At 30.4% G+C, this 24,308-nt stretch overlaps 2 protein-coding genes and 1 pseudogene across 2 annotated transcripts; all 3 read left to right on the top strand.

Moving 5' to 3' along the window:
• LOC126768377 (uncharacterized) lies at positions 1-8,873 on the top strand (annotated as a pseudogene).
• Positions 8,874-15,310: 6,437 nt separating this feature from the next.
• Positions 15,311-16,100, top strand: LOC126768314 (endocuticle structural glycoprotein SgAbd-8-like). The gene is made up of 2 exons (XM_050486331.1): positions 15,311-15,480; positions 15,599-16,100. The coding sequence occupies exons 1-2, from the start codon at positions 15,469-15,471 to the stop codon at positions 15,965-15,967; spliced, it is 381 nt and encodes a 126-aa protein (XP_050342288.1). The 5' UTR covers positions 15,311-15,468; the 3' UTR covers positions 15,968-16,100.
• Positions 16,101-22,687: 6,587 nt separating this feature from the next.
• On the top strand, positions 22,688-23,275 carry LOC126768376 (larval cuticle protein LCP-17-like). The gene is made up of 2 exons (XM_050486402.1): positions 22,688-22,713; positions 22,907-23,275. The coding sequence occupies exons 1-2, from the start codon at positions 22,702-22,704 to the stop codon at positions 23,273-23,275; spliced, it is 381 nt and encodes a 126-aa protein (XP_050342359.1). The 5' UTR covers positions 22,688-22,701.
• The last annotated feature ends 1,033 nt before the right edge of the window (positions 23,276-24,308 follow it).

Raw genomic sequence — 24,308 nt, 5'->3', positions numbered from 1 at the left:
ATGGAGGTATCAAAAAAATAACTAATTTTTATGCCCAAATAGAAATGACATAATGACCCAATTACTTCAATCTTAATGCCACCGCCTGCTCATGAGCAATCGTGATATCATGCAACTCATTATTATTATTTTATAGAATAAGAAGGTGGACGAGCATATGGGCCACCTGATGGTAAGTGGTCACCAAACGCCCTTAGACATTGGCATTGTAAGAAATGTCAACCATCGCTTATAGCCAATGCGCCACCAACCTTGGGAACTAAGATTTTATGTCCCTTGTGCCTGTAATTACACTGGCTCACTCACCCTTCAAACCGGAACACAACAATATCAAGTATTGCTGTTTTGCGGTAGAATATATGATGAATGGGTGGTACCTACCCAGACGAGCTTGCACAAAGCCCTGCCACCAGTATATTAAGTATTATTAAAATAATAAGAAAAAGTAAAAATACTTGCAACTATCCTTTACCTTACAGATGTCATTCCTCACACATTCCTACTATTCTTTCTTCTGCCTTATTCGCTATTTGCATTTATTCCGGAGACCTTCTTGTAATACGACTTTGACGTTATATATCTACACCACAATGATTGATTTACTCTCACGCTTTTCTTATTAATAAATTCAAAGAATTTGGAATTCAGGCTTATAACGTCAATATTTTTAAGCGCGTGAAACTAAGAAGCGCAGCTTCTTAAACTATATATATATATATATAATATTATTATATAAGTTTTCTCCGAAGCGAGCTGTACCTTCTGGTCTGTTTTAGTTTTATGTATATTTATTTAGCAATTTTTTTTCAATAAGGCATTACAAAAAACGTCTGCTTAAATTTTTTGGTACATGCAAAAATAGTTCGCATAAATTTGTAATTAAGTTGCTTGATTTAAATTAGTTAATTGTGGAATTTTTCGTAGTCTATACTTTATTTAGTTGGATTACGTGAAGCATGTACTTACGTCATTGTAGTTTACTAGTTAAATCATCGAAATGTTCTCTTTTTGCCGCGATCGTTGGTTAATTCGAGTATAATGCGGTAAACTACAATAGGTAGATAATAGGGGCGTGTGTAAACCTCATGTTTGAGGAGTGATGGATTAAACAACAAATATTAGTTACTGAGCAACCCTGCCTATAAATGGTTCATTCGAATCCCACGCTAACAGTATCAAAGTGAGTACATTAAGTGTAGTTAGTCTAATAATATAGTAAGGTAAATAAATGTATACTTAATAAATGTATTAATAGTAATTATAGAATTAGTGTTAGTAATTAGGTATATTACTGCAGAACTTGTTAGTTCTTTGCTTCCGAAACTAGACGTGAATGTTAAAATTAGTACTTCTGTTTATTATCATTGGTTCTTATTACTAATATTGATCGATATTAAGTAATTTATTTACGTTGCACTGAATTCAATTTTGTTGCTTCTGTAACTTCTTTCTTTCAGATGAATCTCTTTGTTGGTATTTGGGGACTAGTTTTTGTAATATGTAAAGTCCGTGGAGATGGACCATATATTGAGCCAGGAGTATCTGCGCCTTTTAATCCATATTTTGCTAATCGCAATCCAGTTGCAGCTGGATACAACCCTAATTATAACTTCGAAAAGACTCGAGTTCCCATTTTGAGTTACTCAAGCAATCAAGGAATTGGTGGAAGCTATTCATTTGGGTATGTATTTCCTTATATTTATGAATAAATTTTACAAAATATACAAATTAATTGTAGTCAAAGTTGTTCTGTTCGGCAATATGACTATTTTTGTACGGTAGTTTTAAATTAAAAAAAAAAACGTAGGAAAACAAATATATTCAGCGTTTTAATTTTGTATTATACATAATAGTATGCGCACGACTTTGTTATTGTGAACAATAATTAAAGCAATCCTCGTATAGAAATTATTTTATTTTTGTCGTTAAATAAAACTTGTTTTGATTAAATTCAACCGTTGGCATAAATATATTATTTATTGTAATAAATAAATATATTATATATTTTATGTATTAAGAAAAAAAAAACATAAAACAATAAAAGTTACACGTATTATGTTAAAAACTTATTCGAATATAAATAAATTTATGTTGTCTTTATATAAAACTTATGTTACATACATACATATAGTTTTTTGCACAACTCACAAAAAACTAGATAAAACTGAGACGATTGTTCTTTTTAATTAAGTTTTTTTAAAGGTTTTTATTAAAGACGGTAAGTACTGTATACAATTTTATGAAAAAAAAAACTTCTTTATTGTCGAACATTCGAATATGTATCAGGCATTTACAGAGATACACTTAAATTATACGAAGCATTTTTCGAGCCTGGTACCTAATTTCAATAGTAAAATACAGGAGCTGGAACAAGTTCCCTTAGAATGATGGACAATCATTTCAATTGCAAATCAAAAAGTTAATTTAATTCTTATTATTATTATACTATATCATTTTAAAATTTGAAAAATGTAGATGACATTACGTCCTTAATTAAAGTTTCGAGTTCCGCCGGTTTATCTGTTTATATGTTAGCCATCGCATCTTTATTTTTAGTATTAATTTAAAAGTAATTAATTAAATTTCCCATAAATATGTAGACATTACTGTCCTGTCACTAAAACCAACGCCATTTTGTTTGTCTTGGTTTGTATTAAAAATGTAGGCTTGCACTCAATTGGTGTTTGTTTAGAATACCGGTAGTTGTTACAAAAAAATAGCCAGTTGCATTTCTACTTATTTGTAAAACTGATTTATTTTAAAGTAATATACAAAACCAAAAAATATTGGTCAATTATGATTTCAGTTATTCAACGGGCAACGGTATAAAAGCTCAAGAGAACGGGTTTTTGAAGGATACTTTCATTGACAATACGGGTGCTCCTCACGGAACTCAGGCTAGTATTTATAAAATTAATACAATATTAAATGTTGTATTAGTAAAAACCTATTCAAGAAAACGATTAGCAACTTTATGTTTTAAGTTAAACACTGACTTCATTCTTTCTGTTATCATTGATTTGACATTCGAAAGAAGAAGGATACAGCGTTGTTTACTAACCACATCCAAAACAGAATTTATAGAAAAACCAAAATATAACAGTTTTCTGAAATAATGTATATAATAAATATTTTTTATTATTTAAAATAGTAATAAAAATAATTTCAATAGTTTGAAAAAAAAATTGTCGCTTAAAAGTTTTAGTCATATCGACAATCCGAAACTTTATTTGCAGTAATTATCTTCATAATCGGATTGGGGTTATAGTTGTCCTCTAAGTTAAGTCTTTTTTAAGCGTTTATCGGCGGATTCTAAGTGAATAAGTTCCTAATTTCGTTTTCTAAGCCTCGACTCTTCGACTACACTACTTCGACTTCGAAACCTACAATATAATAAATATTGTAGGTTTTTCAAATACAGTAACAACGTGAGAAAACATTATTATCGGGTTTATTTTTTGTTTAAATAAAATCACTCATCAGGTTAAGGAAGGCAGTTTCGCCTACGTATCTCCTGAAGGCACGCCTATTCAAGTTAGCTATGTTGCCGATGAAAATGGTAAGATGATTTTTATACTAAATATTAAAGTATGTGACATAAGCACGCACACGCATACTTACACGCACATGCAAATGCACACGCACAGGCACACGGTATGATATTTTTTAATACTACTCTTTCAAAGATTATCTATTAAGTAAAAACTGGTATATAACGCGAGCTATAAAATAATGTCCTCATGACCGATTCCGGCCACGGTGGCTAAATCCAACAAAGACTAACTGACTGTGCCGGCCATATCATAATGCGCCATCACACACTCACAATTCATACGAGACTTCCGTTGTAGCACTGAAGGCTTTACGAGTTTTTCGAGGCAAGAGATCTATTATGCTAAAAACTTCTTGACAGAAACCTAAAAAACTTTTATAATCCCGACCCTGGATTTGACAGACTTTCAGACAGAAGAGGTCCTGACGTCATGAGATAAAAATATACCATTATATTCAGATAAAATTTATAACCATGTTGTTTTAGGGTTTAGACCTGCTGGCATCCATATATCATCTGATGGAAGGGTTGTTTTACCGGCGCCATTGCTTGACGGAGTGAAGGGATCCCAAATTTACGACCCTCGCTCTACCCTGTACGACCCTTATAACCGCAACCGTGTTGTTGGACAATACAACACATTCAAACCATATGATCCCAGATACCCTTATGAGCAATGACATAATATCTTTAACCCGTACAGAGCTGAATTGAATAATAATCTCGTTAAGGACGAAGATCAGAAGGAAAAAGTATAAGTGTAGAATTAAAATTGTATTTATTTTGTTTTCTTAATTTCAGTGGAAAATTGGCCTCCCTTGATAATTCCTTTATTGATAATGAAAGTGTAATAATAAAATATATAAGTAAAAAATGTTAAATAATGTTTTCTTTTCTCAGTAATTGCATCTTTATTTCGCCATGGCACAAAATTACCCGGACTTACAAAATTGCTTACCTTCTTTGGAGTATTTTTATTTGTTGTTTGTATACATAATTAAGAATTAAGAATATAACGAACAAATTGGAATTATATGTTTATAATAATGGCTTTTAAATTTTCCTTATACACAATTGATTGGGAGTGATTATTGAAACAGTCATGTTTTGGTTGTAGACAAAATATTGGAAATTTGAATGGTTTTTGGCTTAATTCTAGAAATACTTTTACAGAAAAAAAGGGCATATCCTCCCGCTATGGTCGGTTTCTCGGTGTATGTAAAATATTTTTATATGTTAAATGGGGTAGTGTTTATTTTTCCTATGCTTGTAATATATATAATTTATTATTTTGCCTAATTACACGTTCATTTAATTTACACTATGGTAGCTGGAATAAATCTCTTAAAAAGATAAGCTTTAATTTGTAAAACTATTTTTGTTTATGTTATATATTATTAAGAACAATAATAGGACAAACGATATATTGATAGTCTTTAAGTTTTAAAACCCGACGCTATTTTAGTATACTAATTGTAGAGTATTCTGTGTGGCTCACGAGGGCTTCAAGCTGATCGTCAGTGATCCTGTGAAACAACTTAAATCTTGGGGATGTAAGCCATTCTTCAATCCACAAGATCTAAGGTGCTTCATTACAAATGTTCTACATTACAAATGTTTTGGGTGGAGTGGACCACTCACCATGTCCGTGGTCGATTTGCAAATATACTTCGTATTCATAATAATATTAGATTTTCTTTACAAGAATATTTTTTACATAAAGTATGTATAACGTGATTGCAATATATAATGTTGTATATAAAGGCCAGTCATTGTCGATAATCTTTTGTTTATTTAATTTGATATCAATTATTGGTACAGATTTTTTTATCGTATCAAGATAAAAGTGAATACCCGTTAAAGGATAATATTTTATTATTATGTATGACAGCTCGATGAAGCAAGATCAATAAATTTTTATTTTAAAAAACCTTGTTGAAGTGTGTCATACATTCTTGTAACAGGTTTTCACAGATGCCTGTACTGATGCACCTACGAGTTAAGGCTAAATTCGAAAAAATCTCTTTCATAATCTACACGCTTCGTTGTCATATCCGAGATCTTCAAATATAAACATTAAAAAAAAAGAAAGAGATATGAGTAATAAAACAGTATAAGGACACGCGGCGGTTTAAGTATTTATATTTTAAATCGAAGCTGATAAACGATGTTTTTTATTTTTCGATAGCCAAGACCTTATTTATGCTGTTTCTTAATAAAACAAAATAGATGACTTTTGACATTTTAGCAAATATGCGGTTGGATGTATTAGAAGGTTTATACTTCCATGCTATGTTTATTTTTTACTTTGTCTGCTTATTTAAATTAAGAATGGTATGTACACTGATAAAAATTTGTTTTGTTTGTCTTATAAGGTCTCATTTTTATTCTTGATATTTTTAGAGAGGATATCTATATTTTTGTGTAAATTATTTATTATATATCACGTTTTTTTAAGTTTTATTATGAGGTACAGTGTTTTTATTCAGGCACTGACACATAACGTACACATTTTTAGTAATAATTTTAAAATACCGCGTCTGGTGTACTATTACAAACATTTCGCAGGTAATCTGATATGATCAAAACGTGATGCAAAATGTTGTAGGAATCCAACTTTAACTGGGTTGAAATAAACGAAAGAGAAATTATGCCTACAACATTAAAAAAAATATATCCATGATTTTTTTTTCCTTAAACGAAAATTGCTTTGTAAGGTTTGATCCCTTTATATAATACAAAAAGTATCGTGTCAAGCTATTTTTTCTTCCGTACTGTGCTAGTAAATGTTACGGTTCGTATCAATATTTAAAATTTTAACAACTTTTTGACTAAAGTAGTATAGTATAGTATAAGTACACGTAGTTTCATAGTCAAGAGTAGGTAATTTACGGTCATATATTTTAATGACAGTGGTGCGTTTCTACACGTAACCGCATACATAATAAGGGACGTCTTGCAGTACTTATCCTTTGTCAAGAACTGTCATAAAATATGAACTTTGAATCTGTGCCGGTGCGTAATGCAACAAAAAATCGTATAAATACGCGGGGTTAATCTACAGGGCATCATTCCTCACTTTGTTTTTTGTAAGTTCAACTTGCACCTTTACTGGATTCAACATGAAATATTTTGTAAGTTTTTAAAATAAATCAATTCATTACATTACAAACCTAGCTTTGCATTAAAAAAAAACAGTTATTTTATTTTTGTAACAAAACCAAAAACAACTTAATTAACCATAAGTTAATAATATTAGAATCTAGTTTCACTTATGTTATATATCTAGTTATGACTACGGAAGCGATTAAATCACGTCGCTGGTGACGTTGGGATGTGTCTGTTCCATGATGATGAGAGCCGTAGTCTTCTCGAAACTTGTCGAGTATTCCTCGATATAAAACCGAAACACTTCATTTTTATATTTCTTTCTTAGTTCACTTTGTAAAACCAGATTATATATAATAATAATATAACTAACTTTAAAACTTAGTTTTTAATTAATGGTAATTTCAATTAACATTTTCAGATTATATTGATATTAGCTGCTACAGCTGTAGCTGCGGATGTCAGCAGCATACAGCCATTTTTTTATCAACAACAACAACAACAACAGCAGCAGCAGCTTTACACGACTGAGCCCATCCCAATCATACGACAGGAACACATCATCAACCCAGATGGATCTTATAAATGGAAGTCAGTATAATACATGCTGATTGGTATTATAAGAAAGTTATGCCAATAATTGAAATCATAACTGATTCAGGAACTGTTTGAGTCGTTTAGTTTAAAGTAGAGTGAATTCATGATGTTTCAAAAACATCACAAATTCATTCACCATAGACAATTTGTTTTCATTATATATTTATGTTTGTTTTATGAGTTTTGGAATTTATTCGCTATTTGTTTGCCAAGTCATTTGTCAAGAGTCAAAATTATTATTATCAATTTTTATTATACGACGTTTTTAAATATCTTGAATATATATTAGTATATAAATGTTTATAGCATTGTCAGGGCTTCGTTCAGGCCCTTCTGGATGTGTATCACTCATTGGCAATTTTGATTATGAGTCAGTGGAATTACATGCACAAGGTACTTAACATCTAAGATAGTTGACGCTATAAGGACTACTTAGTATATACTTCTAACACTTACCTACTAGCAGGTGCTCAATTAGCTCGTCGGCCTACATAAAACAAAAAAAAAGAAAATGTCGTGATTAAATGACATGACAAAGTCAAATTTAAATATTTATATATATGCATCTTCCGTGATGAAGTCACTATTAAATCTAGTTAATTTCATTATATAACAACATGTTGCATATTCATGCAAAAGTGTAAGGACATTTTTTTCGAAACGTTTTTCTGACATTTAATATATTCTTGAAGAAAAAATTACAAACACAATTTCATATATCATTAACTATTATTTAAAATTCGTGCCCAATTTAGTGTCTAATTTCTTAAATATTTTAAAAAGCTACAAATCTCAACAATGTTTATTTTAGTGTTTTTTTTTTATAGTTATGAAACTGGTAATGGAATTAGCGCTGAAGAGGCTGGTTATACAAAGAACTTAGGTGTTCCTGAACAAGAGGCTCAGATTGCACAAGGACAGTACAAATACACAGCTCCGGATGGCCAGGTATTGATTATTTTAAGATTTGAATACATAATATTTTTATATTTTTTTATTAATGTTCTATATTATAGGTATACTATTGCCTTCAATAATCTAAAAATAGTTATGTTTATATTGTATACATATATATCTGAAATGTAATATTGATGTTCATTGATTTAATATTTTGTTTTTTATGATAAACGCCTGTTTAATTTTACAAACAACATTTTCTGTTGCAATAAAATGCTTCAAAACCCTAGGCGCTTCGCTTTCTTAAATACATATTACACGGTTTTAGGTATTGTTTATATTTTTAGACTTTTTCCTAATTTATAAGAATATTATTAATATTGAATATGTATGATCATATATTTTTATTTTAAATTCATAAGGTAATCCAACTACAGTATGTCGCCGACGAGAATGGTTTCCAGCCTCAAGGTTCTCATCTGCCAACATCTCCACCGATTCCAGTTGAAATTCAAAAGGCCCTCGATCATTTAGCTACTCTTCCTCCACAAACACCTGAACAAAATCAATACAAACTTATTTAAAAAAATATTACAAAGAAAGCTGTAAGAGGCTAGTGTGGCTCGAAGATATGAAAAATGTTAAAAAAATGGCAAGTTTATAATTTAGTGTTATTATTACTGTATAAAACTTATTTAATTTTGTTGAGATATTTTAAATGACGTCGATTAAAATACCATCAAGTAATATTAATGTTTTATTACGCTATAAAAGTTTGAATTTTTGAAAATAAAAAATTCAACTAAGGTTAACTTAAGAAATATTTTTAGTAATAGTAATAAAAGTGTAAAATAACTAAGGAAACAGTGAGCTTTTCGTTCAAAACGAAAAGTAAAAGTTTAGCAATTACCCTTTACAAAAAATATCGAAACAAATTGACTTGTATTAAGCTAATATATTTGTGGAATTTTAAATAAAAAGTGCCAGACGAGCGTGTGTACTTACTTGCGTGTGCGCAGGCGTGAATCTTTCATGACGACCTCAGTTGCCCAACGACCCGTTAGTTTACTTTCCTGAGCGTGTCAAGGTTGCTAGCCATCACCATAAACTTTACATAGTCAAAGCTCACTAATCATATTATATCGTAAATAATTCGACTTATTATAAATCGTATATTATTTCTGCTTTACAAAAGTCCAAATGTAAGTACATTATTTTGTTATAATGCAGGAATACCGAGGGGAACCCAGTCAACAAAGATACTTAGATATCTTTTACCAGGCGTTTAGCTTTGTTCATTTGTTTTTAATTTATTCTCGTATAAATATGTCACAGTTACCAAATATAGCATTAGTAAAAACTCTACAATTAATGGTAAGCAGCGCGATTGTCTTATTGTCAAAATAAGTCAACACTTTTAATATTTCCGATGGTTCAAAATTATAAAGTGAACTTTACAGTTGTCATGAAAATATGTTTGAAATATCGTACATAAAAAACTTGTTGGAACATAGGCTGAGATATAATTTAGCATGGTTTGCGAAAGACTATTATTATGATATATTAGTTATGACAAGCGGTTGGCAAATAAGTTTATATAGCGCAACTTAAGTTTTAAGTACCAATTTCAATTTACTAATTAATATATGAAAACATTATGTTGTTTTCGACATCTTTTAAATCATGAAGTAATTGTAACAGAGAGGTCGGTAAGTGGTCCAGTGGATCCCTTGGATAGCTTTGTGCCAGTGATCGTCTGGTGCATATTAGATTTTAATAAAGGAGTTTATTAAAAAACCTTTTTTCTATTATTAGACAGTTAGAAGTTGGTTTTTTGTCAGAGATATTATTAATTAAAACGAATTTTAAGTACATGAATTTGTTATAAGCCTATCAAATAGAGATAGATATGTATTCTGTCAGATTATCTAATTGTCCACGAACTATTTCTGAATTTATTACGTGTATGTGAATAATATCCATGAGTATGAAAACAATTTGTCACGAATATCTTTAAAAAAATATTTGTAAGCATTGTCCATTACGATGAATATACGTTGCAAAACATTTTCTGAAATCTATTATCACCTGACGTATCATGCTTTGTTCAATAGCTGCTAGCTCCGCTTGAATTACTCTTGAGGTCAGGGAAAGTTTTATGCGGATGTTTGTAAAAATTCGCTTTAAAGTTTTTTTTTATATATGTAGATAAACTGGCAAGTGTGCAATCTGGTAGTAAATGGTCACCACCGCCCATATACATTGGCACTGTAAGAAAAATTTACCGTGAGATACATCACCAATGCGTTACCAACCTTTGGTACTTTGGTCCTTTGTGCCTATTGTTACACTGGCTTATTTATCCTTCAAACCAAAACACAACAGTACTAAGTATTGCTGATTTGCAGTAGAATATGTGATGAGTAAATAAGTGAGAGATAAAAGGTATAAAAATAAAAATATTTGAGATGAGATATGTTGAACAGCTTGCATAACGAGGATTTATAGTTAAAACTAATAATCAGATTTCGGAAAAAAACAGTCTTTCAATATCTTCATGGTTATCGCAGAGGTGTATGCTGAGACGCCATATTTTTGGATCCACACATCACGGTTCTAAGTTATAAGTTGAATCAGCAATATCTGTAAGCAGTTCTTATTGACAATCTGTATTAATACGTTTATTACGTTTCTGTTGTAAAGCCTGAGCACTACTTAAGCATACGTTTATATTATTGACGCGACAATGGTGATTTTCATGTTCTTGACATTTATAAGTTAAATGACTCTGTATTTTGGCGCTTATATCACATTACCTAATTTACCATTTTTTAGTAATAAGTTTAATAAAAAAGTTTTTATGCTATATTTTTTTATTCGCTTTTAAAAATAAGTTTTAGTAATGTCATGAAGTCAATTTTATAATATATATAATTTATTTAGTCACAATTAATTTAATCAGTACCTTCATCTTCAATATCTACATATTATCTTTGAAATTGATTTCTCAGTCCCATTCAAAAAAATCAATAAGCCTAAATATTAATAGAATAAAAAATACTCCTAAATGTACTCGTAACATATTATTATAAAAAAGAAAAGACGCTTTAGGTAATATTGATCTACTGGTCGCATAAGCGTGGACGAGTCGAACGAGTTAGTTTTGAACTCTCCTGCTTCTTGCTTGGTCCCATTTAATTTGCTTGCAGGTGTGTTCGCAGCTTTATTACACAAAGAAAAATAATATTAGGCTGCATAAAAAGTTGCTCGCCTTGTAGAAGTTACGTATGTAGGGGGATTGAAACGAAACATCGGTACTCGGTTATTAATCACATTAAAATATTTCATGCCTAACATTTATAATATTTTTCGATATATCGCTATTAAGAAATATATAAAACGTGGTTAACTATTGAGGTCAATTGCTTAGTTTTTATTTATTGTATATATATTATTTTCATGTAAAAACTATTAATTTATATATTTATGTTTGTACATCGTTATTTTATAAATTAAAATAGATTGCAAAATATGAAATATCATTGATCATTCATAAACAATAACAGTACACAAACAATTATATTTGTCTTCAAATTACACATCAATCATATCACATTAAGGTAAATGCTCGATGAAGTTCATAAGTTTATTTAATGTGTCATACTTGCCCTTTAGTTTGTAGCCGAATCAAACTCATGACAACGTGTGACAGTGTTCTTCTGACCCATTTGGCAACAACGGCTATTCTTTAGGAAGGACTAGCCAACGACAAGGTGCATGAACATAGAATAGGATGGCGGACGAGCATATAGGCTACCTGATGGTAAGTGGTCACCAACGCCCATAGACATTGGCATTGTAAGAAATGTTAACCATCGCTTACATCACTAATGCGCCACCAAACTTGGGAACTAAGATGTTATGTCCCTTGTACCTGTAATTACACTGGCTCACACACCCTTCAAACCGGAACATAACAATACCAAGTACTGCTGTTTTGTGTTAGAATATTTGATGAGTGGGTGGTACCTACCCAGACGACATGTGTGCACTCTGGATGCAAAATCTCCTTCGAAATATGAAACCGATGGCTTTACGTGCATTCCGAGGCACGGCTTTTAAAGCATTCTAAACTTCCTTATCTGGGGCTGCTAAGCCCAATAATTTTTACTGGGCCAAAACGAAGTGTTTTAAGTACCTGGATTATGTTTGTCATACTAAAAGTAAATTTCATGACTTATTTGGGCCTGATTCAGAATACAATGGTTATAAGCAGTCGTATTATTAACGTTTGCAATTTATGAAACATTTCTTATTGTTATTTGATGCAATTTGTGGATAAATCTCATTAGTGAAGATGATTAACTTTAATGTTTTAATTGTGTCATCTTGCATTGCAAAACATTATTCTATATAAAATTGAGAATTTCGTGCGATTGTGTCTTATTTTATTTATAATCACTAATAATTTAAATTGGAACACGAACGCATGATAAAGAACAGAGTGAGATCTTTATATTATTATGTACCGGCTTTTATATTATAAAATATAATTAACAATAATTTAAAAGCAATACCAAAAAAAAACACAAACTTATAACCTAATCTAGAAAAGTAAAATCGCGTAGACGTTTTTATTTTTATATTTGGTTACTAACAAAATATTTTGATCAATTAATATACAGTCTGTGCTAGCCCTAATGTCGCCTTTGATTGTTCAAGGCCTAGAATGAAGAACACGTGCATTACACGTGTTAAAATAACTTAATCCATTATAACACATTTATTTTTGTATATTTTAAGGCTAATGCGAAATTAAGTTATAGAGTTGTATTCATTAATATTCATATGAACAAGTAGACGTTTTTTGTAATGTCTAAATAACTACTAAGACAATGTACACAAAATTTATACCAGAAGATGCAGCACGCTTTGGAGAAGGCTTAACAATAAATATTATTATATTATAAGTTGTGCTTAGCAGACTCACCCGCTTTAAATTTAGATTATTGGCGCAACAAGAGACTTATATAAATATAAATGAATATATATTATAATAAATTAGTTAATATAGGCATATAAATGAATTAATAGTCTAATTTATTTCTATACATTACGTCAGCTCATTCACATCATTCAGTAACAGTCACTCCCAATAAATCTAAGTTAATACAAATTTCGCCTGAAGTCATTCTGTTGAGTGCACAATACATAGTCATTTACATAACCGATATAAGAGAAATCCTTTGTTGTCTGAATACCTATTCATCATACCTATTATGATGTTACATAATGTTGTAGACATCAATACATACATATGCGTGCACTTTTGATTTGTATAGAATAAATAAATTTGGCAAGTTCATGTCGAATAAAGCACATAGTGTTCCGTAGATGTACAAAATTAAATTATTGCATTGTCGCACACATGGGGACAGGCTTTTAAGAGGAAGGTTTGAAGCTAACTCCACCACGCTGCTTTTATGCGGGTTGAACTATCTGTGTACATGTGGTAGTTCATGAAGATTTCTTCCCTTTATTTTTCACCTCAAGCAAAGCATGAGACTAAGCAAATAATTTCTCAATGGTGTCAGTGGTGCTTTAAAGATTTGCAGCTGCAATCTTTGGTTAAGATACAATAATTTAAACCAAAAATTCCATCTACTACTAATCTACTAAACCATCACAATCATCAGTCAAATTATTATTATTTTTTAAAGAAAATTTCTTTTTTTTTTAATTTGTAGTAACTAAATAAAGAAAACAATACGACAATAATAAGAGTAGAAGTAAAAGTAGAGTAAAGTAAAATCTTATTAAGGAACACTAAAATTATGTTGTAATCACGTGTATAAAGATTAAAAAACAGTTTCTATCGATACTAGATCTACATCTTTAAGGATGACTCTAAGTTGTATGAATAAATTTGTCGTTATTTTAAACGCCTACATTTACGATCGCTCAAATATTTTTCCAGATATAGATAATAATAAACAATAAATATAAAACTAAACATAAACAATTTAATTGATTGTAGAGCTTTGAGCTTGACCTTTTTATTTGAGCACATTTGTCTACCTATAAAATTTCAACGTACATAAAAAAAGAAATTACGACATACGTATTTACTTTACATTAATTTTACGATAGCCTTATAATATATTAAATAGTTAAACACTATAATTAACTTTGTTTTAAATAACTGTTCAGACGGACGAATGATTTAACTGCGTTGTACAAAACATATTATGATCTATGTGTTAAGAGTATAATTACTAGGTCCATCTTGACTTAAAATTAAATCATATTCACTGTTTATATAACAGTTTTTTTTCTGTGTTTCTCTTTATTATGGTTTTGTACTATGATGAGACTCATGCAAGTGCAAGTTACGGGAGAGTGCTGGAGACATACATTAATTTGTTTTCGTGGTCATTTACTGTGTGGGTAACAATTAACTACCAATTTTATATACCGACCGTAATATTATCACTTTAGTAATTTATAAAGTTTATTTCTTTTTTAATGTCGAAACAGGATTCGTTTTTTGACAAAACGCAATCTATGTATCCAATTTGAAAATGGAACTCACATATTAATATTTTTTTAATTGGTTCAAAAGCAATATTTATATTCTATATTTATCACGCGACATAACGGCTGAAAGAACATTCGAAACATCAGATCAACGATTAAAGAGAAAATTCCAATTCCCAGCATTTTTGACAATTATTCACACAATCACGCATAATATACATGTATAAAAAATCGTCTTATTATACTTGGATGAAACTAAGTTGGATTTCGTTCACGTTAGTTGAATCAAGGTTGACTAAAATGTTTATTTTTTGAATCCGTGAAGGTAATAATCATGCACAACGCAAATTGTCTTTAAATTAGAGCTGCATAAGAAATATGTTTCTTTAAGCTGTTGAAATTTATGATGATGAATTAATGATAATAGCTTTGTGTAACTAAGTACGTACTAATAAATTGTGTGATAAACTTGTGAAAAACAGTGTTACACCGTGGGTGTAAACACACGCATGCGCTAAGGTCAATACTGAACAAATGACAATCCGTTAGGTTTGTTGACAGGCGTTACGTCGGCACTACGATGACATACAAGCCTCGAGGTAATGCATCTGTTGTTTACTTATTTCATAGATTTTGCGAAATCGGTAAAGACGAAACTAGGAATGCAAGGAGGTGGTTACAGAGATCCAACTATAAATACTCAAATTACTACATCATAACAGCATCAGTTATTTACAGTATCTTCACTCGATACATTGACATCCAATCATTCTAAAATGAAATCTTTTGTAAGTGTTCCTTTGAATGTTGCTAATTTGTGCAAGTGACAGTGAAGTGATAAAAATATGAGTGTGCAAATGTTGTATATGTGAATAATAAAAAGTACATTTTATACTTTCATTTCAGGCATTCATTGCTCTATTCGTCGCAGTGGCATTCGCTGCTCCTCAAGCTCCGGCAGAGCCTATTCCCATCGTACGTCAGGACAGCCAGATCAATGGTGACGGCTCTTACCAGTATGCTTTTGAAACAGGCAACGGTATCAGTGCTGATGAAAAAGGAGAATTGAAGAAAGTTGGTGACGTCGAAACTTTAGCGGTTTCGGGACAATTCCAATACCCCAGTCAAGATGGTCAAAATATTCAGTTGACTTACATTGCTGATGAGAACGGTTTCCAACCTCAAGGCGCTCATCTGCCTACAGCTCCTCCAGTACCAGAGGCTATTCAGCGCTCTCTAGCCTTCCTCGCCACCGCCCCACCTCAAGCAGAATAATAAAATACCGTTTCAAGTTTCTCGCTTTAAAAAAATAAATAGCTAGAAACATGTAATTTGATACAATGACCATCACTACAATTAGTGAATACATACCATAGTAACTTATAACATATATTTTGTATTTTTGTAGACCAAATAAAGTTTTTGATAGTTAAACGTTTTTCTTAATTGTATTCTACGAATTTCAATTTTAATATCCAGTAAATGTACTCGTATTTCTTGCTTTCTTTTTTTGTATTCCAAATTATCTTAAATTGCTAAAGATATGTATGTACACATATATTGACAAGCCTCAAAGATATTCTAAATTTTCAAAATATCACATAATAATAATATTAATAATACATTTGTCTCTTAATTTTACGTAACGTAAGTCTATTAGCATGGGTGTTACATAATTTGCTTAACAAAAATTAGAATTTACAAAACTAATTACATAACTTTATAATTTTTTTGCTTAATAGTTTATTCTTTGATCATTACAAAGTGTTTGCTGTTAAATTTTTTATTTTTCTATTATGGGTCAACAAAATATTATTATTGTAATAAGTGTAAATTTATTTACGCGTCCACTCAATGAAGATTAAGATAACATTTAAGAATTGCTCAATAAATAATGGACATTAATAATTAATATTAATTATATATATATTCCTGCTTCCCCCTTCCTTCTTAAGTCCACGCGAGCTGGTTCTCGATGCCACCGCCTAACTGTGACATCAATTCCATCGCGAACAAAGAAATTTGGCAACTCCTTTCTTTGTCGCACTTCCAAAAAATGGAATTCCTTACCAGCTCACGTGTTCCCCTCCTCTTACAACCCGGGTTCCTTCAAACGAGGCGTGAAGAGGCATCTTGCGGGCCGGCAAGGCGAAGGCGGCTAGTGCAGAACGTTTTTCCCGACTGTACTGGCCGTCGTCGCGTTTGGACTCTACTACCACTTACCATCAGGTGGAGTAGAGTCATTTGCCCTCCCGGCGAATATAAAAAATATATATAATTTACTTTTATTACGTAATTACAACATTTTAAAATTTCAGTATATTTTTCTAATTCACGAAATATGTATGGCCACTTAACATTCAAATCCAAATAGTGACATCAGCATAATGCGTTCAAAGTTAGACAGACGTGTGAAGTCTTAACGACTTACATACAACATATTGAGATTTCCGGTTATACGAGTACGTTATTTAACATTTGTCGTCATTTATCGTATGTCGTTTCTTAACTTTAACTTATTACCGATTATAACTTATTATCATGCCTAATGAATATACGTAGATATTCTTACAACAGTACTTACTGTTACATAATTGTTTTCTTCTGAAAACAAAAAAAAGAAACGATCTTTTTAATGTTCATCATGTCACTTAAACCTAAAGTTAGCACCGACTTGGAATGTGAATTCTATCATAATAATTGTGATGTTGATTGAACAATTTACAAAGATATATTGATTGTAAATATGTTTTTACCATACCATGTAAATATGTTGTAAGTATGCACAGATCGCAAACAAAATTAATTGCGACTTAAAATTCTGATGATAATATAAAATTATGTGTAACATATGTTTGTTATCGAAAGATAAAAGATCTCCTTGTTAGGGATGATGGGTGAACATTCTTTTTTTTACGCCGGAAAAACGCATTACGCGTTTCCCCCACGGGAACAGTGGGGTGGGGGTAGGTGGGGCTCGCCGAAATACCCACTAAAAAACCAGCGGTACCCTTTCCGTCTTAACGAGGAGCGCCACGGTATCGCTTGCGCATGTTACTGCGGATGAATGAACATTCTACTGAAGTGTCAAAAAAGAGTTATTCGTTATAAGTTTAAATTATATCCTTAATAAATTTTGACTTAACCTTTGTACTAAATGTAAAAATAATTAGAACACTAGTTTGTTCTTTCGCCAGGATCAATTGTAAGCACAATTTTAGCTTAATAAATTCTGTTCGAATTGGCTTTTTATTCAGTTTATAGACTTACTAACGTTAAGTTAAATACAATCTTGTAAAGAATGTTGTATCAATTACATTATAGTTTTTCAAACACATCCGGTTTTTTTTTAAATCAAATAATTTGTTATTAATATATTTTTCTTTTTCATTTGCAAGATTTAACTATAGACATACTCAAAGATCAAATTTAAGTAAATTTCAAAGTTAATATTAACTGACTGAATGTGTTTACATTACGTACGTATATAACATTGTTGGAGCATTGTTGGAGCATACGTACGTATATAACATTTTGTATTAGAGATATTTTTAAATGGTTAGTCATTTTCTGTCAACAAACTATTGCAAACATGACGTAGGTTTTTAAATAAAGTTTTTTTGTTCCGTTTCGTCCGCTCACTAATAATAAAATACTATGACAATGAAACTTGAGTAAAAAAGTTAAAACGTATACATTAAATTTTTTAGAATTAGTTATTTGAAATTAAACGTATAAGTATCTCTTGTATTGTATAGTCGTTTAGAGACAATAATAATAATTAAAATTAATAATCATTACAGTTTAAATGTAATTAAAAAAATCTTTATATATAAGTAATATAATACTTATTAAAAATATAGACTTATAAAATATATACATAGTATAAAAAACTGATACTTATGAAACACAAATAAAAAAAGTAAACTAATTAATGTGAAATCTTAACTAATATTACAAATGCGTCTAAATGTTCAACCGATCATCATTAACACCTGCCCACCCAAACACGCAGGCGAAGTTGCGGGCTGAAACTAGTATCATAAATAGATGGAAAAATTCTAAAAAAAATTTTTATAATAATTACGACGAGACAAAAGGGACGAGCTAAAATTTTACTTGGGGAAGCTACGAGGCACCCTCTAGTTTTACAACAGAGACTATATTAACATAAGCGATTAATACGTTTATGTCGAAATAATATGTTTAAATTTCGTTTAAGTTAATGAGGTGATTAGTAAGCATTCTTTATTGGTTTTCGCTCATGCAGAACCCATGTAAACATTTAGTCATATCTGTGACACACTTTTTGACTCCCCGCTTTGGAAAATTCCTATATAATCTACTTACCGGACATTACAATATTAATCATTTTTACATTTGTTGGTAGCACTGATGCAATAATAAGTTAAACTAAATTAACTGATAAGTTGTTTTCATTGTAACTTCAAAATGAAAACCATAATTAATCACTAAATTTAGTAAAACGACTATGGAAGTATTACGAACCAGACGCCGATTGCCATGACCTCGTATCGCATGAGCCCTTAACCCGTTAACAACATAATTATGAACTTAGGAATAATTTTAGATCTTGTCAAACCAGATGTGCTTTTGGCGTTAAAATAATAACAAAAAATCGAGGCCGCAATTGTATAATAATACTGTTCTGTTCAAAATCATTATTTTGAATAATACGATCAAAATTACGTGCTCATATTGCATGGAGATAGTGATTAAAATGGTGACGAGTTGTTCTTATAATATTTACGTCAACGTAGTTGAAGAGAAAACCGTCGCTTTGAGCAAATACATATAAAAAATTTTAGTTTATAAATAGAATGAGGAGTATTGTTAATTTCCAAAATGTCTAGAAAGTTCGGCGATAAAATATCCTGTTCTTATGAATATTGGTACATACATACATGACAATATTACAAGGTGTTGAAAGAACGAATAATAATAAAAATAGTTGAACGTGTGCTAAAATGTATTAGCATCAATAATAAGGTTTCGTGTACATGACACTGAAGTTGTTGCTAGGGCTTAATTTTATGAATATTGCGCTTAAGCAGCTTTCACGTACAATGTGCAAGGAACCGGTGAGTTTTTTATATGTTTAATAATTGTACGTTTACACATTATTGCAGGTTTGACTGCGGCTTCATGTAAACGAAGGCTAATTATAGAGAGATCGCCTTGTGTAATAACGCTTATTATCTATTTTGGTTTGTTTATCTCTATTTAATTAATATCTCAGGATAGAACATTAAATTTACACGTACGAAGTTGAGTGAAGTAGTACTTTTTATTGTATTGTAGTATTATATTATAGAAAAAATAATTACGAGAGAAATTATCATTAAAAAAAACTGTCATTTTGCACGTCATCTTAAAGTAACTTGATGCTTTGGAATCATTCTAGCCATAGTTATAGCTCACACAATACATAGTCAACATATTAATATATATTTCGGGTGATGTGACATGGAGTTATTACTACCACCTATATTGGGCACAAGGGACATAAAATCTTAATTCCCAAGGTTGGTTAATATTTCTTAAAGTGCCAATGACTATATATAATGGATGTGACTATTTACCAGTCTATCTACCTATTTCAAATAAAAAACACGATTACTTTAATATTACAGAAAATAAAAACAACTAAGATTCAATCTGTCATGAGTCTATTTGTTATAAACTTACATAATAATATGAAAACTTACAAAAGGTTGTTTTTACAAATATTCTATATCTGAATATGTAAACTATTATGTATGTTGAATATAAAAAAAAATAAGAATAACATGCGTTAAAGCGCGGCAAACACTTATAAGCACTGCTATTGGAAGTAACTTGAATATGACTGTACGTTATTTTTATAAAGTTAGGTAAAAAGTATGTCTATACGAGTATATATATTATAGAGAGGGTAATTGATAACATAAATACACAAATTTATTATATTTTATAACAACGATATAAATATTTTTTTAAGTTATGAAGCTTTTTTACAAATTGTCCTCAGCGAATTGTTCAAGTCAAATCACTTGAAAAACCTCACCATTTACAGTTTCAGTCATAATATTAATTAAATGTTAAAGAATAATTCAATTGCAAAAAACTATTAATATAAACTTGGAAATGATTAAAAGAAACATGAATAATAAAAAATATTTTTTAGCGATTACGACATACATAGCTCAAATTATAATTCATAAATCCGCATGGATTTTTTTCGTGCTTCTTCAGGGAATGGGTTAATTGTAGATTAAAAAAAAATAGAAGATTTTAAGACAGGTATATTTAATATTAATCTATACAAACAAATAAAATTGAAGTGCCTTTGATTTCAAAATGACTGCCGCTTTTTTTTTTGTCTGTCTATCTACCTGTTTGTCCGTAATCCGGTAATCTCCAAAACGGGGTAAATCAGTAAATAATTATAACTTATTCCATGGTACCGTTTAGTGTTTACTTCATTAACGACCTTCAAAAGTTATAAGAACTTAAGGTCACGCAGGTACGTACGTATCTTTGTCGTGCACTATTTTAGGCTTATCTATAAAAATAAATAAAATTAAAGTTTCTGTCTGTGATTCCAATATAACAGCCTCTTTTAAAGTGAATATGGATATTTAAGAGCTGCCAAAATCAAAATTGCTAATTAATTTTAATGGTAAAATTTTCCACATTTTTGCTGTTGGAACGGTTGGTTGCAAAGACGAACATAATAGTATTAATTATTTATTAATGTTAATGTAACTCAATCTGTCTGTTACCCTATCACAGTTAAACCGATTTGATTAATTTTAATATGAAGCAAGCTTGGACCCGAAGGAAGGTCAAGGACGACATTTTTCATCTAACACCTGCCTCCTCCCTCTAACCCGCGTGTGAAGCAACTGGCAAAGCAGCGGACGAAAACTAGTATAATATAAATTTATTTCTTCTTCAAGAAAGTTTTTAATAATATAATTTCAACTGATTTATTAATGAACTATCACACGCAACACATGATACTGGTAATCAATAAGATGTAGATAGTTTTATTACACGTGTATGTATGTTTTATTTACAGAAGCAACCAGTCTTAAAACTTTATGCAATAGCAGTCTATTCTCGAATTCGGTTTGTGTAACCTTTACAAAATTACTAAATAAAATTAAGTACGCTATTTAAAATATGTTTTAGAGACAAAAGTGGTTTGTAACTATTGTTGTTACTTCAGCCGAAGAGTAATGCCATTTATATATATTTGTATATATGTATTTATAGTTTATTAAATGTTTTGTTTTAGCTTATATTTGCCATTATTTTAACACATCGAATAATGCAAAATTGTCCCACCGAAACTAATAAAATAAGACTTTAGTTATATATTTTTTTAAATAATGAAATAATATAGAATGAATAATAGTTTTGTAGAAGAAAATATGTGACTAAGCTATTAATAATAATTATATTATTATTATGAATTTTATAGCATTATAACATTTTTTTGAGTATCTCATAATATAAAGTTATACATAAAGAAATAAATATGTTGTAGGTAAATTATTGTGGTTAAATGTAATCGACATCTGATGGAAATATAGTGAATTTTTAACGAAATGTTACTTTGTAATACTTTAATTAAAAAAAGCTATTTTATTATTTTTGTTTTTTTTTTTTATCACATAGAATTGAATGCACAAATAGAAGCTTTTGTTAGAGTTTAGCAATATTATATTCATTTCAGTTTGACGTAGTTGTTTGTAAAGTCATCTTAGTAACAGAACATTATTCAAAAAAAAAAAAGATGAGAAATAATTATATTAAAAAGATGTGTAAATATCTCGCAAGCGCATGAATAGGTAAGCTCTCTCATAATATTGTCGAATTACTCTGACGCAGCGTATGGTGCAATACCACCCAACGGTGGAGGCGGCAAGGTGACCACCGTATATATACCGATAACACTCTTAGATCAACATTGTCTATTGCATTCATCAATTTAGTACAACATGAAAACCTTTGTAAGTGTGATTGTGATTAAGAAAAAAGTGGCGTTTAAATATTATTGTTGAGACTAATATTGAGATCAAATGCATTCAATAAATAATCTAAATATTTATTTGCTTAAACCTTTTTAAGGACCGTGCAAGTGAACATAGTTGTAGTAGCAAAGTTGTTTATATAACACTGCAATGTTTTTTGTGTTTATTTCAGATTATCCTTTCACTTGTGGCAGTTGCCCTCGCCGCTCCTCAGGGACAGCAGGAGGTCATACCGATCCTTCGTCAAGACAGCGACTCTTCACCAGACGGTAGCTTCAGATACTTCTATGAAACCGGTAACGGTATAGTTGCTGAGGCTAATGGTGCTCTCAGAAATATCGGCGCTGAAGAACAAGCCTTACAGGTTCAAGGAAATTTCCAATACCAAAGTAAAGACGGCAGTACAATTCAACTGTCCTATATCGCTGATGAGAATGGATACCAACCCCAAGGAAGCATCCTCCCCACACCACCTCCAATCCCAGTTGAAATTCAACGTGCTTTAGAAATTCTCGCCACGGCAAAGCCCCAAACTCAATAGGAAATAAACTTTTAACAATAAATTTAAGCTTTTACATACTCAAAAATCCTATTAAATTTTAAATTATACTATAATGAACACCGTTGCCTTTATTTTAAAATAATTATTACGGCGGCGAAGCTTTGACTGATGTTACGTCTGTTAATAAAACAATAGGAAATACTAGTGTCGTAAGGCTGGCATGATGTTGTATTAATTTCTGTATAGACCTTTCTTATTTAATTTAAATAGTTTTATATCAAATATCGCATTTTGTTTTTTACTTCCTCTCGCCACAAAAAACAATTGCTAAATTAATATTTTATTCAAATTTATGAATATTTACACTATAATATATCTAAATTTTTGCAATGCATATATTAAGATTTTTATTAATACATAATATGAGAAACATGCACATTTCATGAAATAGAAATTTCAGAGTAAACCAAAACAATAAATTCAGTTATTATAATTTACTAATAATATTTAATTACCAATATTTTTTATTATATTTATATTTATTAATGATAGACAAATTACAAGGTATTTTTTATTAAATTAAAGCATTTTTTTAGAAAAGCATGGGGAAGAAATTGGTTTATTATATAGGTGCATTTGTTTTTTTTGATTAGGCCACTTAAACATGGCATAGATGTGTACAATAAGTATTTTAATTTGCACATAATGCACTAATATGCATGATAGCATGATTTCGAATGATATTCCTTTTCCGTTGAATTTTTTTTATTACATATATTGAGGTTTTAGGGCTTCGTTACATCTTACAGTAAAAAACAGTAACAGCCTGTTAATGTCCCACTGCTGGGCTAAGGCCTCCTTTCCCTTTTGAGGAGAAGGTTTGGAGCTTATTCTACCACGCTGCGCCAATGCGGGTTGGTTACATCTTATAGTATACAAATTCATTATATACATAGATATAAAATTAACGACAGTAAAGCTGTTTAATAATAATCATAAAAATAATACATGTTAGTATTTAGTTTTATTACTATGCTTATAAGATAAACACATTTAAAACGTACGATATATT

The sequence above is a fragment of the Nymphalis io genome, chromosome 5, assembly GCF_905147045.1.
Source record: "Nymphalis io chromosome 5, ilAglIoxx1.1, whole genome shotgun sequence".
Classification (NCBI taxonomy): Eukaryota; Metazoa; Arthropoda; class Insecta; order Lepidoptera; family Nymphalidae; genus Nymphalis; species Nymphalis io.
This window is presented reverse-complemented; position numbering and strand designations above follow the sequence as displayed.